Source organism: Lathamus discolor, chromosome 1, assembly GCF_037157495.1.
Source record: "Lathamus discolor isolate bLatDis1 chromosome 1, bLatDis1.hap1, whole genome shotgun sequence".
Taxonomy (NCBI): domain Eukaryota; kingdom Metazoa; phylum Chordata; class Aves; order Psittaciformes; family Psittacidae; genus Lathamus; species Lathamus discolor.
Genome location: NC_088884.1, coordinates 55,368,503 through 55,387,548, shown reverse-complemented (window position 1 = coordinate 55,387,548; position 19,046 = coordinate 55,368,503). Strand labels below are relative to the sequence as shown.

At 38.6% G+C, this 19,046-nt stretch overlaps 1 protein-coding gene across 1 annotated transcript in view; it reads left to right on the top strand.

Annotated features, from left to right (window-relative positions):
- Window positions 1-19,046, top strand: part of VWF (von Willebrand factor) — a 132,292-nt gene that overhangs the window by 44,371 nt on the left and 68,875 nt on the right. Inside the window, exons 18-22 of the mRNA XM_065672083.1 lie at window positions 1,361-1,521; window positions 8,657-8,760; window positions 13,339-13,477; window positions 15,230-15,364; window positions 18,386-18,532. Of these exons, the coding sequence (XP_065528155.1) occupies window positions 1,361-1,521; window positions 8,657-8,760; window positions 13,339-13,477; window positions 15,230-15,364; window positions 18,386-18,532 (686 nt within the window). The remainder of the gene's footprint in view (window positions 1-1,360; window positions 1,522-8,656; window positions 8,761-13,338; window positions 13,478-15,229; window positions 15,365-18,385; window positions 18,533-19,046) is intronic.

The window sequence follows — 19,046 nt, the reverse complement described above, 5'->3', positions numbered from 1 at the left end:
CTACTTTTATTTGTTTTACAATATAGAAACATGGGAGGGGTGCAGTTAGCCACTGCAGTCTCTCTTTAGTTGAAGAGGTTAAGGACTCCCTTGGCGGTGATCTGAGGCACACAGTTGCTATTTGAGGATCACACTACACCAGTAGTGAGCTAGCTTTATAGCCCCTGCTTCTGACTAGTGGGTTTCAAGCTGTCTTTTCTGGTGCAGATGAAGGTTTTTGTTGCCTGCATGTTAGACTGCCGCCCGGCATCAGGTGTGTCTTCCAGCCAACAGGAATCTCTGCATAAAACCTCCTGGAGCCTGACAATTCCCTTGCAGACCTAGGGGGTTTGAGACCAGATGCATCTCAGAGGGGACTGGGATAGGGGGGATTTGGTGAAGCCCAGGAACATCCCTTCATGAATATCAGGAGTAAGCCCAAACATAGTGTCTTCTGTGGCATACTGCCAAATGCATCCGTTCAAGGTGTTTCGACAAAGTTTTTGGTTGGTATTTCCCAGAGCCTTGGAGCAAAATGTTATTGTTTGCCTTTGCATCTTCTGATAAATTACCACTCACCCGTACTGCCAAGCTTCTAGTGGAAAACACTGTAAATCTGACTGGTTGGTGCAGGGTAGTCACCTGCTTAATGTTGCTTGGTAGACAACCAGTAACAGTGTCCCTGGTTGGCCCATACTGATCTCTGGGTGAAGCATGCTGGGTGTATAGCTCATCAAACTTTTAATTTAATGCTGTTAAGACATAATTTTCCTGCTTTAGGGCATTAAGACTTACAAAACCTCAGAGGTGCATATTGTTAGCACTGCTTGAAATAATAACCTGGAGTTTCTTGGGACATTCTGATCTACCAGAACCTAAAGTCTCAGGGTTTGAAAACTTTGTTTTTAAGCCTAGGACATTGTTACTAGCTCACCACTGTAGTTATACACATTGGAAGTGGGTCTAAGTACAGTAATATATGATGCTGTTGCTTCTCAGGATATCAACTTTGTGCTGACATTGCTAGTGTACACTGCCTACAGACTGGAATACGTTTTGCACTGAGGTGTGCTCATAGCCCCAGTGCAATCTGAAATTGCACTGCTTATGTTGCTAAAATGCTATTTACCCTAGTGCAGCTTCTTTTGCTTCTATATTAGAATATGCATGCTTTTATGGCAGCCTAGCTGAGGTCACTGCCATTTCAGGGAAATGAGAGCTATTGCCTTTACAATGTCATGCATAGTGGTATAGTGGTTTTGCTTCGGGCTATATTCTAAATTAGTTTTCTAATTAAAATGTTGATAAATCCTTTAGAAAAATACTGTGCTAACAGTATTTAAGTTCCAATTACAAGTTTTGTAAATTTATTGTTTTAAAGTAAAAAGGAGCTTGACATGCAGATCCCCCATGGAAAAATTTATCTGTCCTGCAAACAACCCAAGAGCAGAAGGGTTGGAGTGTGCCAAGACTTGCCAGAACTATGACTTGGAATGCATCAGCCATGGCTGCATATCTGGATGCCTCTGTCCAAAAGGGATGGTAAGCAGGCTTAACCGCAACAGAGAGAAACAGATCTTCTTTGCTTTCTTGCCTTCATTCTTTCCTACCAGCAGTCATCTTGCTGCTTGGAAATACATGGTTGTGAAGTATTGACTCTGCCAAATGGCTGGTGTGAAGTATATTTGTTAGTGTATCTGCATAGAAGATGAAGTTTAGCTTGTAGTAATAATAATTGATAATCAAAAAGGTAGACCTTTCTGCTGATACTAGTTGCCGCCTTGTGAAATCTCCATCTCTGCTGTTGCTTTCCTTTGTGTGGTACCAAACTGAGAATTCCCCATGAAAAAGAATGTGGGACATGAAATTTGCTAACATGATGCTGGCGGGTGTCCTGGTGTGCTAAGAGTGCTTTTTTTCTACTGATACGAAGCTTTCTGGAGTCCAGGGTTATGTCCCCTTTTGTCCCGCAAGTTTAATCTTTAGTTTAGTCATTTCTAAACAGAGTAAACAAGCAAACAACAAATAGTTATTTGCTCAGCCAGTGACTGCGAGCTCAGTGTCAACTTAGAGCTCTGATAAAAAGCAGACGGAGTGGAATAGACAGCAGATTGCTGCTGTTGTTCTCTGAACAACAGGAAAAAAACCCATCAGTGTTCAGTTCTGTGCAACGCTCTTCGTGCAGGCAAAGAGTCATGCACAGGATCTCACCAGGGGCTGGTGGTGCAGTCCCAGGTGTCGCGTGAATAGGGTAGAGGTGGAGCATGTGGTCAAATCTTTATGAAGTTAAATAAATGGCACTTTTGAGTTCTCTGTCCAGGAAAACTGATGAGATTAAGAGGTTTCCGATATTCAGTGCATGCAATGCAGGTGAGCATACCTAGTAGATGTTGGAGAGAGTTGAGTTGTGTCTTTATTTTGTTTGAGGCCTACAATACAACTGTGAGACTTCGCACCTGTGGCACTTTGAGACATTGCTGGTACAGTTTTCTGGCTCAGATAGGTGTAAGCTAAAGCAAGGTGTTTTCAAAAGCTACAAAGTTTAGTAATGAAAATATTACTTTTGTTCTTTTTAATCTTTTATACTTGCTTAAGGATCAGGCTTAGATTATTATGCACTTGATGTTGACAGCAAATGAAAGTATGGATTATTACTTCTAGGGCTGAGATGCATGTTTGGACTTCAGCTCTAATGAATTTACTTTAACCACTATTTAGCCACTAGTTTAAATTCTATTTTAAAAAGCAATTATCTTTACTTGGAACATGCAGTTTTATAAAGGCATGTTGTTTTTCTTCTTCTGTATATATACAGAAGAGAAGAATTCCCCCCAAATTCCTTCCATTGTCTTACTAGAACACCCCCTCCCCCCAAATTCTTATAATAAATTAATACTGAAAGTAATTTCTAGAATTAATGTTTTTAATATTGCTATCATATTCTGATGATAAGCATACTTCTAAGTAAATAGATGTTACTCCTTAATAAAATGCGAGCTTTTAGGCAAAAACTCAGGCTTGTGAAGTGTCTTGTAGGTAGAAAGCAAAAAATACAGAACAGAATTTAAACTCATCTGTATCAACATTGAGCAAATTTTTTGCCACAATTTTAAAACCAAATATTGCTTCTTCTTACATTTCAGTTTTTAAATGTCGTTCCTTTTAGAGAAGAAAATTCCTAAATAGTAGTGTGTTAAATAAACTTCCAAATGTTTGTGTACTAGTAAAATTCCAAGAGCTCCAGTGTGAATAGTTTTTTCTCTGTACATCACAATCAGAATTCTTTAATTTGTTGAAGGGGCTTGAGATTTGGTTTCAGTTCCAGGGTATGGTAATGGTATACTTTAGAGATAGTAATGGAAAACCCCCTTATGATAACTGCTCAACAGGAAAAAAATGGGATGGGACTCTTCCTCCCCCCCCCCCCCAACCCCTCCCCAGATCAGCTTTCTAGTAATTAACCTTCACATTTAGTATAGAATGTTGTATTTCTTTTCAGTAGGTTGAAACTATCATTCAAACAATTGTTTCATAAAATTCTTGCCAGGAGAAGCAGTCCTTGGCATTTTGGAATTCGGAGCTCCAGTTGACCCTGCAGTGATGGGACACATGCAACAAGATGGTTTGTCAAGTTTCGGATAAAAGAATGAGGCTTGGTTCGTTTTGGTTTTCTTAAATAGTAATATAAGTTTTTGCCCACTAGATGACAGTATGGTTCAATTTTCCAGTAAACTGTGTCTATACTGTCTTGTTCTTGTGTGTGTCCAGTCTGACAGGGAATAAAAATGATGAGATATATGTTTGTCAAAGCCACAACAGGAGAATGTGGTATCTAGGTGATTTTGCTGTAACCACTGCCATGCAAAGACAGGATCAAGCTCGGTGCTTTTGTTATGTGGGTGCCTTTCAGCCTTCTGGTTCCACAGGGCCTTCCAGCTTCTTGTCAAAAAGCAGTTTCCTCCTCACCACCTGTAGGTAGCTAACCAGGATGGTTTTAGGGAGGCTTATACCTTATTTTTTTCACTCTGCAATGAGACTTTGTGCTCTCAGTATTGTTTGCCAAAAATGTGAGGATGTGGGGTGATGAGCAGGTTCTCCTTTCCATCCTGCCTCCCTCTACCTTAAAGATGCTGGGCAGGCTGGAATAAAATGCTTGCAAAGTCACAAAGTCTCTGTTTTCCAGACTTCTACCAACAGAGCTGAGCAGTAAAGGGACCAGGAAAAGGTTTTAGCATTTCTTCTGCCAGTTAATCTCCCTTGTTGGCGTTCTGTAATGCTGCTTCCTATGCAAAGCATTCATGGAGGTGAGCTACTCTTTGTACTAATGTCTGTGGGAAGCAACATCTTACTGCACATTTATGGGAATAAATATTTGCACATATTGTCACTGTGTAAGGAACTATGCCTTTTTACTGAAGACTTTTGTTTTTCTTTTGTGGTATAGTAGCATGTAAAAATTAGGAATGGCCATGGATAACTTACTAGTAAAAATCAAATAAAATCTCCTTGCTTCTCTGAAGTGGTTTGTACCATCAGGAAACACAAAGGTATATAATTTATAGAAACAACTCTCACATACAATTTGCAAGTACATGTAGCAGTTAAGATGAGATTAAGTGCAATGTTATCTCAACATACATAAAGAGATGTTTACAGATTAGTTAGCTGAGTTACCAGTCTTAAATAGAGGAATCCATAGTGTAAAATCTGTATGTACAGCCTGCCAAGTTTGACTAACATACCTAAAAATAATTAAAAAGAAATAAATCAGGGGTTGCTCATGAACGTGATGCTGCAGTTGGCTGGATTTGAATTGGAAGATTTGTTGGGGTGAGAAATTGCCAATCAATCAATGAATTATTTCCCCAGCCAGAAAATGCAAACAAATCCTAATTTCTTTCAACTGAAAAATAAGTTTTCCAGTTCATCTTGACCTAATATTTTACAATGTTTTTATTTCTTGAAAATAAAAATGTTTGATGTGCCATGAAAAGTAATTCTTCTTCTTTGATCATCTGGAGGGTGGGAAATTCTCCATACTTGTCACCCTTTTGCAGAGCAGAAAAGATAAATCATAACATATGTGCAGAAGTGTGGGGAGAAATATGCTTTCTCAGATTAGTTTACTGCATTCCATTTTTTTCCCATTGGAAAATATTAATAAATATACAAATGGAGTGTTAACCACCTTTCTGGGAAAAAAAAGAGGAACAGAACAAACAGCGCAAAATCCAGACACTCCAAAACTAGAAAACGTATTTATTTCAGTTTCCAACAACTGAAGCAAAATTAGCATTTAAAATTGAAATTAAGCATTTTATTGTAGTCTGACTGCTGAAATAAAATTATTTATAAAATGATGAGAAGTTGGTAGAAAAAGGAAAAAAAAAAAACCAGACCAAGCCCAAAACACCTAAATATTTTAATCTGAAAAGTTTCAAAGAATTTTTTTCTTCCAAACTGTTTTCAACAGAAATTTACTAGAGTGCTATATTGATTTTCCTGCTTGCTCTATTGTATATTGTTCAGTGTAGGCTTATCCTATATTATAATAGAGTTTTCATGAGGAGGTGGGTGCCATCTTTCTGGTATGTACATCTCCTCAAGGATAATGCTTCATAAAACAAACATAAGAAGCATACAGCTATCGTAAAAAAGATAAGCCAAGTGTAAACCAGCACACATTGAGTGGTCTGTCCTAGCATGCTTTTGACATGTCTTTGCACAGAAATGATGACAGGCTGGTTTTGTTAAAATGTATCAGCTATTGGGTTCTAACCTGACCCACTTCCTTTACTTAATCCTGTGCTCCTTTGTACCTCTGGCTGACTTTCTGCTGAAGCCCTCAGATGTATCAGGAGAAAGAGTGAAAATCTGAGCTCCCTTTGACAGTGCAATACTCATCAAAATTGTGTGACCAAAAGAAGTTAAAATTCAGCCTCATCAAGGCAGAGTTTAGGAGAGAAGAAACTTAAGGGTTCTGAAATCTGTAACACTGTCCTTTCTTTTGCAAGGTTTGTCAAGGATTAACAATTAAGAAGATAGAGTGAGGAAATGATGTAAATTTCGGTTAGATCCCCAAGTCGAGGAGGGTCAGGAGCATCAGCTAGTCAGCCACTTATAATCCATGGACATACTCTCAGGAGAATCATTGTAAGGGTGTGAGATGGTGTGATCAGCAGCTGTTCTCATTGCAAACCTGTGTCTTCTTGTGGTTGCCTCCCGAACACTCATGCCTCCCATGAACTCAGGGTCTCAGGACTGTTAGATCTCCTGTATTAAGTGCTCTCTATTGATGGATTGACAGACTTCCACAGAAGTCCAGCTGTTTGGGTTTAATGTCACTGGCCTTGTAGTACCACATGTATTGTGTTTAAACGACCTGCAGCATGGCATTGGTCTGCTAGATATACAAGTTTTGGGTGTGAGGTCAACATGACCGGTACATTGTGTGTTACTATTAACAGAATCACAATGTGTTGAGTTTTGCAGGAAAAATAATTAGTCTTCTGGTCAGAGCCTATTTTGGGTATTTATGTCCAGCTTTCTAAATCCACCCACTCTGCAGTGTTCAGACAAGGTAGTCTTCTGTCTTTGTCAGTGGTTTAATAGCTGCTGCACTGTAGCTTCATGGTGGCCATACATTCATGGTGGAAATAGTAATACCAGCCTATTAAGATTTTAGAGTTGAGGACAGGCTGTGACTAGCTTCTTATCAATGTGTGAGGGAGCAAGTAGAAGAGGTCCTAATTCTGCCTTTATTAACCACATGTCTAATCTCAAATTTTATATCCAGAAGCTAGCCCTCAAGTTTATTATGAACTATGTTGCTGAACACTATGGGAAAATTCAGAAATGTAGTCATGAGTGTGAAGTCATCATTGTTTTTTTTCCCGAGTGCCACCAGGAAGGAAGGAATTAAACACCTCTAGAAACATATGGTCTTCTCTAGCCTATTTTCTCCCCATCCTCTGTGGAGATTAAGTCTGAGGCAGAGCCCCAGCTCTATTATCTAGAAAAGCATTTCTCTGTTTCCATCTAGCTTCTATTGGTGTGGGTTTATTTGGCATAACATAGCTTTCCATAAGCCATAAAGCATATGGAGCTTCATATGAATAAAGGCTCTCCGGGCTGTGAAATCCTTTTTATAAGTAGTTCCCTGTGGCCATTCCAGGTCCTCACAGGAAAAGGCAGAGCTGTTCTACTTTATTAACCTGGTTTTCAGGCTGCATTGATCTCATTGTCTTGTATTTATGGTAGAAAAGAAACTATTTTAATGACTTTACAGAAAGAGTTTAAAGTGGGAAAGTGATATTTTGTGACTTTTGAATGAGAGGGAAGGGAAGCCCTCTCTGTTTCAGTATTCCATGAAGTATGAGACAAACCTGCCCCTGGCTTTGGAGAAACACGACCAAATGAAAAACAGCATAGCCAGCCTTGGTTTTGTTTGATACTCCAACACTGCCTGTCTTCAAAATAGAAAGGAAGTGATCACAGAAAAAAAAAAAAACAAACCAGAAAAAAGGAATTAAAAAAATAGAATAGTCTAACACATTACTTGTTATTGAATTTTGTTTACAAATATGTGAAGGGTAGGTGTCAGGATGATGGAGCTAGGCTTTTTTCAGTGATATCCAGTGATAGGACAAGGGGCAATGGGTGTAAACTGGAACATAGGAAGTTCCACGTTAACATCAGGAAGAACTTCTTTACTGTAAGAGTGACAGAGCACTGGAACAGGTTGCCCAGGGGGGTTGTGGAGTCTCCTACACTGGAGATATTCAAGGCCCGCCTGGACAAGTTCCTGTGTGATGTACTGTAGGTTACCCTGCTCTTGCAGGGGGGTTGGACTAGATGATCTTTTTAGGTCCCTTCCAACCCTTGGGATTCTGTGATTCTGTGATTCTGTGATTCTGTGTGAATTTGTTTGTTGAAGTGGAATAAATAGTTCATTGTTGTACAAGGAGAAACTAAGATCAGTAGGGTATGACTGAAAAAAAAAATTGTAAGCAGAACATAAAGACACATTTCCCTGCAACAGAGCTTGTGAGACTGAAATAATGTCTCAAGTGGACTGATAATTTATCTTGCTTTCTAGGAAATAAATAGGGATTTGAAAGTAAATGAGTGACTACTGCAGTTTTCAGAGGCAAGTCAACAGGGGAGTTGGGGGGCTGTTGTCTGTGACAACAAAATGTGCAGTTACACTTGAGTTCTAGTATTACAGCTCCTCGTCTCCTTCTTAGTGTTCAGATTTTAGCCCAGTTGAGTCGTGTGTCTGGTTGCTTTTCTGGTAAGCCATCCTTCAGTTTGCTGTCTGTGGTAAGCATGTTATATTCATCTGTTCTCCATATTCAGGTTAGACTAATTTATCTTCATTGCATCCTGGTTTTGGTCAAATTGGACTTTCCCATTATGATGTTCTTCTCTAATCTAATTTATCCTCCCAGCATTTTAAACAGGTGTTCAGCCTCTGAAGCAAGACTGAGATTTATGTACCCGTAGCTCTAATTATGTTAATGGGAAAAAATATTAGCAATGCTGTACCTTTCTTGCCCTAGTCTTGAAGCATTTCCTCTATCCTTTCCTTTATTCTTTATCCACATTTTGTGCTTGCTCTTCTACATACCAGCAAATACTGACAGACCCATATGCTGACAAACTGTATTTTGCTTAGGTGCGACATGAAAACAAGTGCGTTGCTCCTGAAAGATGCCCATGTTTTCACAATGGAAGAGAATATGCCAAGGGAGAGACAGTGACTAATGACTGCAACACCTGGTGAGCCACTGGAACTGTGTTTTTTGCTTTTTCTAGGGCACCTAATATGTTTAATAAAACCAAATATTGTTTGCTTAGCAGATCTGTTTTATATAAAATCAGGTTTTGAAGTGTTGTAATGCACATATTGCACAGACCAGCATATTCCATTTGCATGGAGTAAAGATCAGTGCAATATCTGTTGAACTGTATGTGGTACCTTACAAATAGGGAGTCTGTGTGTCTGTGGAGGTCATCACAGCCACTAGCTAGTGGATTTGCTCCTTGATTTTGCAACACAAAATAACAACATAGGAGATCCTCTGGAGTGGCAGGAATGGAGTCTGCACTTTGTTGCTAAACTTTGCTGTCTGCTTTCCTTTTTTGCCAACTGGGGCCCTTCAAATCAGTCCTTTTCAGCATGCATCGACAGAAGGGGTGTGATATGCCAGCTATAATATGACAGAAACTTTTCAGAAAAGAATCAGGCAGAAACAGAGTTGACCTTTGATATCCCAAGTGAACTCTCAATCTGTTGATATAATTTTTCTTTTAAAAAAGAAAAGAGAGGAAAAAAAGAAGAGGGAATTGGTGATACCTTCTAAGAATAAAAGAGTAAGTGCTCTGTGTCTTTCACCCGCATCTCTATCCATCCTGTTTGGTTCTTGAAAAAGAATTTGTAGGTTCAGCAAAGTGCTGGGCTGTGTGATTTGCACAGAGGGAAGCCCTTAGCACAGCCTTGGGTAAGGTTTGCCTGCTGGGTAATTCTTGGCTTCTGCCTGCACAGCAAGCTTGCTGCATTGGAGGTACTTTGCTCCCATGTGTGCTTGTGGAGGGAACAGTGGTTCTTTTCTGCAGAGCTCTAAAGAGTCCAAGGTGTAATTCCTTCCAACCCAAACCATTCTATGTTTCTGTGATTCTATGGTTCTGTGTTTCTGTTATCCTTTGAATGACTGGGTGGAGTTGGATTAGGGAATCAGCACCATTGAAGAGTCATTTGGTTTGGGTTTTGTTTTGTGCATTGATCTCTGGGCAACAATGACTTCAAGTGTTTTTTTAGACAAGTGGGACTATTCCTAACTTGTGTAAGTGAGACTTAGATAAAAGGTTTTATGGTTTTGTATGGAAACGGTGACCTCCCAGTGTTTTGTTTCATTTTTTTTTCCTTTGCAGCTACATATTGCATTGTGAATCATGTACTATAATTAGATGTGGGGAAAAGTAGGTTTAAAAGAAGGAAGACAGAGGAAAAATTGATATTCTTATATGGATGCCATTTTAACTGACCTTTCCTCTAATATGTAGAATTTTCTTCAATATCAGGGTTAAGAAAATGTTAGAAATCATGCTTTTTCTCACTGATAAAAAGTTCTTCCTCTCAATTTAGGTTTTTTCCTAGAATGTGAAAGCAAAATTGGAAGTAAGGTCCCTTCAAAAGTGTCACTAGGGCTTTTTTGAACTATGTGACTTTGAAAAGTTTCATGATAGTTCTCAGCAAATATGAAGTCAAATGTCATTTAGAAAGTGATATAGGAAATTACTATTGCTTTGAGAATTAATAAGAATTGAGAGTCTGCATTTTGGGGGTCAGATCTTCCTTTTCTCTTGGCATTTTTTTTTCTTTTTGTACTGCTGTTGCAGGAGTTCTCATTCTCACTTGTTCTTAGCCAGATGTGAACACGTGCAAACTCAATATATGAGCCAGAGGTGTCACATTTGGCATTTACATTTGAGTTGACATGTGGGAGACCCTAATTCATGAACAGTGGAATGTCTCCAAGTCTAAGCCAGTGGCAAAACTTTTGTTATGCTATGTATTGGGAATTCGTTGTAGAGCTCAGTGAAAATTTTGGAATAACATTTATGAACAGTACACGGCAGAAATTTGCTAATCTGACTTTTGCTACAGCACATACTTTATAATATGTCCATGCACTTCTATGCAAAATCTTGGTCTTGCTCTACCTGTTAGCAGTGATTTAATAGTAGAAAGTGCAATCAGTTTCATGTTACTGAAATTTCATTCTCTGAAGAAAAAGCATTGCACAATATTTATTATACTGTGAAGTGTGACCAAGATTAAGCAGTACCTATGCTTGGATTAAGGCATTACTACAGAACTTCATTTAGTACCTAGTTTTCCTTTGGTTAGCAATTTGATCTTGGGAAAGTTCTTCATTTTTTTTTATCCCTGAGTTTTATATCTGTAAAGAAGGGATAGAATTTCTCTTTCATGAGTCAGTGATGATGTCCATCTGCATTCATATAGCATTCAGTAGATGAATGTTTCTCCAGCATGAAGCAACATATTGCTTATTTGATGATGATATTAATATTATTAGATTAGATTAATAGATATGGTGTCAGATGCTATTCTGAGTCCTCAAAATTAACTACAAATGGTGAACAAATTTTATGCTTTTTTATGCTTAATTTGCCTTGCTTTTTATTTAGTTTGTTTAGTGTCTTGCTAATTAACCCATTAATTTAATTCACTGGTCAAAAGCTCGTGGATGTCAAAAGAAAGATCCCCTTTCTTACCTGCAGCTTCTATAGCAAGGCTTGTGGTTTTCCAAGATACCTCTGGGAAAGGGCAAGAGGATCATGTGGATGCCCTGAAGTCTGTTCTTCATTTCTAAATTTTCCTCTTTTCCTCATTTTAGCATAAGCACGTTTACCTCCTTGAGCCTTATTTATCAGGGTACCATGTAAGATTCAGATTATTGTGCATCACAGCAATGACTGGATACAAATGTTCTTGGAAATTCTCAGAAATTTAATCATGATTGGTGTTGAATATGGCTGATTTGGTGTCATCATGCAGACTAGGAACCCTACTATTTTTCTTCCGTGTGTTCCACTGGTATAATTGCACTAGAACCAGATGAGTTACACAAAGGCAAGAGAATTGGCTTTCTCTGCATTTTGAATATCCACTCAGAAGATGGCCACCATGTGGGATTTTTGTTTTGTGTTGTGTTTTATTTTTTTTTGTTTTAACAAACAAAAAACAGAATAAGAAAATAAAAAATGGCAAAAAGAGTACAAAAAGAGTGGAATTAAAAAAAAAAAAAACCCAAATGCTGTCCTTTTTGTAATTTTTTTGTATGATAATAACAGTGCAGTACATCTGCTATAGCAATGTGGGTATAATGGTATCGAGACCTTAACCCTGTGTTTGATTGCTCTTCCGAATTGCCCTTCCCCTGAGAAAACAAGGCATCATCTTGTTTTGCTCTGCCTGTCAGGATGTCTCTTTTCTTTTCTTGCATATTCTGTGCTTGTGAGGAAGTCTAGGAGATGTCCTGGACAGCCTCACTTGCAAGCTGTACAGGCAGGCAGCTACTGGTGTATCTCCTTTCATGATCAGGATGCTTGTCACATCTTGTATTTGTATGTCCTATTTGTATGTTGCCAAACTTGAATCCTCCTGTAGGGCAGATGTTCTGTTTTAATCACAACAGGAGACCTCAGGGGACAGTAACACACTCTTTAGACATTTCTCATAGGGTGTATGTGTATGTGTACCTCTATACAGAAAAAGAAATATATCTATCTATGTGTGTTTTCTTGGCAGCCTCTGAGGTAATGTCTCCGATTGCTAGGTCAGATATACTGTCCTGAAGAGTGAATTTAATTTAAGAGCAGAGAAACCTCTTTGGAGAAGGGTGGTATTATGCTTCAGTATATATTCAGAGCAAAAATTTGCTGGGTTGCATTACTGTCCTGGTTACTTGGTCCCAGAAGTTGATCACTAGACTAAGCATATGTCGTTTGGCATCTGCTGGATATTAAATTTACTACTATTTTGTCTTTTAATGAGGGGAAAAATGGACAGTACTACAAATAAAAAAACAGGGTTGCTGGCATTATCCTCCATATTTAACCTGTAATGGTCTATAGAGGGTAATCAATCTGTTTTTCTGAAGGGTTGCACAGAGCAGAGTAGAATATCCAAAATAAAATACTAATACAAAATATTCTAGCAGGCTCTGTCCAGGCCTCTTTTTGTAATAGGGAAGTTCAAAAAGCACATACTTGTACATGCAGCTTGTAAGAAAAAGGGAAGAACATTCCTTATTCACTTAATATTTTAATGCACTATTTGGACTGAACGCACCCAATGCTAACACACGCTATGTTTATGAAAGTGTTATCTGGTGCACGGTAGTGTAACGTAGTTATGGAAGTCTATCTAAAGAAGGATTCTAGCAGCTCAGGTGTGTAGCCCTCTGAGAGTACCTTCTCAAGGCCAAACACAAGCAGAAAGGATCAGCTGGGGATATACCTGAGGTCAGACAGCAGCACCGACAACTGGAGAGGTTCCACGCAGAGCTGCAGCCCATGTCTAGATTAAGACACAGGGGAACAGTGCTCCTGTTTGTTCCACAGTCAGTTATTCCCTGACCCAGCCCCAGGAAAAAGGCAAAATAGTAGCTTATCACCACTTGTGTGTCTTCTGGAGAGTTTTCAGATCATGTGCTCCTGGAGGAATCAGTTTTTGCTCTTTCACTTTGCCTAAAGCACCTTTCATTCTCTTGCTTATTACATACTTTGGGAATAATGATAACTGTCACTGACTTGTTTTCCCTCTTGCAGTGTGTGCCGTGGTCGAAAGTGGGAGTGCACCAAAAATGTATGTGATGGCTCCTGCAGTGTTATTGGTACAGCTCATTATTTGACGTTTGATGGATTGAAATACAAGTTTCCAGGAAACTGTCAGTACGTATTAGTTCAGGTAAGAACATGTCAAATTCCAAAGCTGTCTAATAATATATAAGGTATTTTATGCCTGGATAGAAGTCCAGCGTTTGGATAAATCACAGTAAAATATTCTTAATTACTAAACCAGATGTATGGTAGAGGAAAGAGAAGCTTATTAATGACCTCAAAGATGCCTTGAGAACTTTGAAGATGAATTGTGCTCTATAGAAGAGTTAGGTTGTCTTGTCTAGCTGGCAGTCATGAATTGTATGATAGCAGCATGGTACTGAGAAATGTTGTCTGAATATCATTTCTAACAAGGGATTATAGGTATCCATAAATCAATCTTTCCTTACTCTCCACTAGTTTCTTTATCCAGTATTGATGGCTCACTGTCTAATTGAGTGAGACAAGCAGTGCTTGGTGTACTTTCCCTAAATGCATCTAGGGCACAAGTACTGCTTCTTCATTTCAGCAGAGTTGCTGTCCTGTTCCATGCCTGTTTGCAGTACACTGACAATATCCATTTTCTTTTCAGCAAAGAAGAGAGGTAGATAGAGCCATAGCACACTAGCATCAATTTGTGATTCATGGGACGAGTCAGAAATATACTTAAATGAGATTACATCTCACCTATAGGCACAAATCACTGTGTGTTTAAAAATGTGTGTGCAGAAGATGGATTTAATCTGAAAATTTGGTCTAACACGTGGATCGATCCACCGCTAATTGATGACAAAAGTCTTCTGCAGTTACAAGTGATATGCTTCTTGGGTGGGCTACTGTTTTCTCCACAGACCCTTTTCATGACGCACATTCCTCCTTGCAGTTCTCCTTGGTCAGGAAAGTGTGATCAACCTATCTCTGGCTAGGTCTTTGAAATATGCTCCCACTTTGATGCCAGCTGGGTTACCGTAGAAGAATGATTGCTCTGATGCTAGTGAGAGCTCTTTGTAAAGGTCTTGTGGGCAACAATAGCATGAAGTACTATAAGACTATTTAAAATGAAAATGAGATCCGTTTCCTCATATGACAAACACAGAGAGCTATCGTCTTTTTCTTTAAAGGTGTGTACTGAAAAAAACCCAACCCAACTTAAAAACCTAAAAGGCTTGAGAGTCATGAATTGTCATATAAATGTAGTACTAACTCTCCATGTGCCTCAGAAATATTTAAGTTAAAGGAAAATCAATGCATTAAACTTTAAATCTTAATTTAAACTTGAAAAGTTCAATACATTTAACTTTTTCTCATTAAATACATGAGAAATAGGTTGACATTATTGTAATTATTATTCGGGTGCTGGTGGGAAAACAAGGGCATCAAACTTTTTGCTTGAGACTGTGCAGTAACTTTAGTTCTAACCTAACAAAGTTTTTATTTTATCATTAAAGCTGCAGTCTTGTTTTCACTGTTAAATAAATTAATATCTGTGTTATTAAGATGTACACTGTGCTCATTGTATGTCTTTAAAATACCACAGATACTGTAATAGCATGGGTTCTCCCTGCCAAAAAATACCCTGCAAAATATGTGCATGTGTGGTTGTCACTGGCAGAGGGTACCTCATTCTTTATGGGGTGGACTATATGAATATCAACACTAAGCACAAAATAAGCTAATATAGGAACAGTTAGCATGCCAATGCATATCGTACTGGCCACAGATTACAGAGAATATTATTTGAGGCTTCCTTTACTTCCATAGATCTGGTTGCTTTTTTTTTTTTTTTTTTTTTTTCAAAAGTCCCACATTAACGTTTCTTTCATTTATTTTCATCTGATAGGATTTCTGCAAGGATGTCTCTGGAACATTCCGGATACTCATTTCAAATGAAGGCTGTGGCTTCACTGGAGAAAAGTGCACCAAAAGGGTTATCATTCTGTATGGAAGTGGGGAAATAGAGTTGCTGAATGGAAATGTATGTACACTTCTGTTCTCTTTATTTCCCTTTTTTTGTGAAAATAATTTCAAGTTGTTTAGTAAGATGAGCATGAATAACTTCATGCTCAGTGCTTCTTGATCATAAAGTGAACAGATCAGCAGAATTATAATTGTCCATTTTGTTCCCAGAGGTATAATACCATTTTGATATTTATGCTTGATACCAGATAAGAATTCTGTTCCATGCAAACTCGTGAGGAGTGCCCTTTCTAAACATGGGAGGCCTAAGTCTATTTCAAGCTACATTAAGTGCAAGGAAGAGCTAAGAAGTGACTATCCCATGACTAGACTTAAAACTTTAAGATCTGATTTAGCTATCTGCAGGACTGAGCATACAGGAGAAAAATCATGTCTCAAACAAGTTGATGCTGCAGAAGCAAATACCAACTAACCTTTCCTCTGTTAAATTGTCACATGGAAAATCCAGATGACTGGATTCTTCTTTTTTTCTCTTTTCCTATCAACAAACACTGAAGAACTGACCAAGAATCACTTCTACATCCCATGTGCTTCCATGGCAGGAAACAAGCTTTCCACGGGGCAAAGCCTTGGGGACTGTAGCAATTAAGACTGTGTGTTCAAACAGTATGCAGCTACAGTGGATTATAGAGTTTCAGTTGCTCAGTTTTCAGAAACATGGTGATTTGAACTGGCATCTAGACCAGAGATTTACAAAAATGTTCCCAGTGCAAGGTGAAACCAGGCTACATTTGCCTTGTTTTGGGTTCACAAAGCTGTACCAGGTTTGGGCTAGCCTGCAAACTTGCCTGCTGTTGCTGTGTGCCACTGATACATGACAGGAGACATAAAACATGACTATTATTACTAGTGTCTGTGCAGTGCATCATGACAATGTATGATCCATGTAGGCTTTTGGTTGCTGGGAAAATGAGCAGAGGACATACTGGTCGCCCAGCTCTTTATTTCTACTGCTAAATAATCCCCTACCTGGGTGAGGATGAATGGAAGTGCAGGGCTCATTCCATAGAGCCAGAAAAGCTTCTTTAGGTGGCAGGTTTTCAGAAAAGCTGTGATTCATTTTGGACACCTAAAGAAGGGCAGGAAAGACAGGAGGTGATAAGGCATCCAGCAATTCCAGCAACAGAGGGTGTCTGGTTCCTAAGAGAGTATATCCTTCTGGGAGCTAGGCTTGTATCGCAAGACTGAACTTTTAGCTTTCTTCCTAGAGTTTAAGGCTCAGTGTAATAATATCTAGAGCAGGTTTTCACAGGAAGAACAGCAACTGAAGGAGAGATTAAGGTAAAACAACTCATATGAAGACTCTTAGGCTATTTCTCACCCAGTGATGACTTCCTACACTCCTTTTCCACAAGAAGCAAGCAGGAGAATTGAGTCTTTTTTGCCACTAAAATATTCCGAAGCAGGATAGTTCAAGTTTTAAGGTGTATTGTTTTGATAAGCGTGCTTCTAGTTTTAAGTAAATGGGGGCTTAATTGAAATATCTGCCTGTTATGGTTCTGGCTTGCAATAAAAAGAAAAAATCTCGTGAATTCATTTTTGCTTTTCTGAAATAAATAGATCTGCCAGTTTGTAAGGTCAAGAGTTTATGACTTCATGGTTGGGCAAAGAGCCTTCATAAATACAGAAATATTATAAGTTAGGTCAGTCTCCCAGCTCAGCTTTGTCCTTCTCTGTTTTTTTTCAGCTGAGTTTGCATAGACAAGAGAATACTCTATGGAGAATTTAAGTAACCAGTGTGACTAGATACTAATATGTTTGGCAATAGAGAATATGAAGAAGCTTCCAGTTCCTAAAATACCTTTTAACATATTATTCCCTAAAGACATTGTAGGCCCTCTTTAGGAGATCCTTTGAGGATGTGAACTATCATCTCTGGAGATAAAGCTTTCTGATAATAACCCAAAGGTGAACAGAAATGAGCTTTTATTGAATGGAGCAAGAAAGAATAGTGGAAAAAATAAATCTCTTGCCCTCAAACTAGGAAGTGGGTGAATGGTTTGTTGGCTCCTCTTTCTTCCTTGCTTTAGTCACTATTTGTGCTGATTGAAAGTTTTCATCTGCCTCTTCCACAATTAAGCAGTTTTCAGTTCATGAATTAATGGTGCTTAAAGTAACAGCCATGCCAGACCTTTTTCTCCAAATGTAGTTAATAATCCTATTAGATTTCCCACTGAAAGGGGATTATGGTGTGAAAGAAAGCATTTTAAATTAATCTCTTAAATTCTTAGGAACTGGACGGCTTGAATTTGCAGCCAGATGGAAAGAGAAAGAGGCACACAGGGGAAGTGAAAGTGATGGAAAAATAAAGAGATACCAAAAGGAATCTCTCAGGATTTTTCCTATTGGTGTAGCTGTTTGGGAAGAAAGTCCTTCAGAATCAGGATCTGGTCCTTCAGAGACCACTGGTGCATATGATTCTCCCAGTTCACACTGAACTTAAACCTAGCCTGTCCTTTTGTCTTTTCCTGCCTTAGGAGCACAAAATTGATAGTTTCCTAAATAGTTGAAATAAAAATAAAACATAATTTTTCAGTGAGCCATCCACTGAATACTAAGCTGATCACTAATTTTGTATATCCTGTCTTCTTTATCAGCCCTTCATCTGTTTAGCAGTCATTGCTTTGTGTCAGCATGAACTTTGTGGCAAGTATGTTATACTCTGGCATCAAAAGGGACATTGCCACCTTCAAACTTAGAGAAATGTGATGAAAATGGAATACTGTATTTGTCTCCCAGTTTTCTGTTCAGAAGTGTTGTTTTTAAGGTAATAATTTGTCCACAGCAGTGGCGAGTGTAGGGACAAGCCTGTAATCAGTGTCTTAGCAATACCTTGTCTACAGTTTTGCAAGTGCTCTGGGACATCTGTATATCGTATGGGAAATATCTCTTCTCTGGAGAACAGCATGTTTGAAAGTAGCTGTTAACCTATGTTAACACGTGTCCCACTGGGAAAGTGACCTGTATGAAATAGTAATTAGAGACACAGTTGATAGCACAATGTGCTTTTCCTATTCAGGTAAACATCAAGGTACCTTCTAAAGACGAAAATGATTTAGAAGTCATGAAGTCTGGCCGTTATTACATCATTTTACTGGGCAAAAGCATCAGTGTGACCTGGGATCTGGCCATGGGAGTCTCAGTTATCTTAAAAGGCAATTTTAAAGTAAGTGGTTTTTGCTTTACTTCTTATTCTCACTAAAGAATGCAGTTACTCTATCTCTGGGGAATAGCGTTTTTTTAAATGCAGACGTTCTGATAGATTTCCATGGAGTATTAGGCACTTGCTTGAAAATTAAGGCAATTTTTTGTAATACCATAAGGATTGCTTACTTTTGCAGTAGTTCAGCTGTAAGGAGTAAATCCTGGGTCATTGGAGATGAGATATGACAGAAAGGATGTGGTACTGTGGTACTTAAGAAATATGCCTTTAGTGATTTCTTCTGTATTCAAGAGCAGTGTAAGGAGCCAGATTTAGTAGTTATGGTGATGAGATAGTCATCTCCAGAAATAAAGTGGGATTGTAGGGACATATTCCAAATAGGGCCAATGGACACTGCTGGTCACAGTTGTCATCTTGCTTCCTGGAGACCTTGGAGACAGTATGGTCCTACTTTCTGCTAAGCAGAACGGGAATATGAGCTAAACATTCTCTGTGAGAGACTGTGTTTATTTTAGTG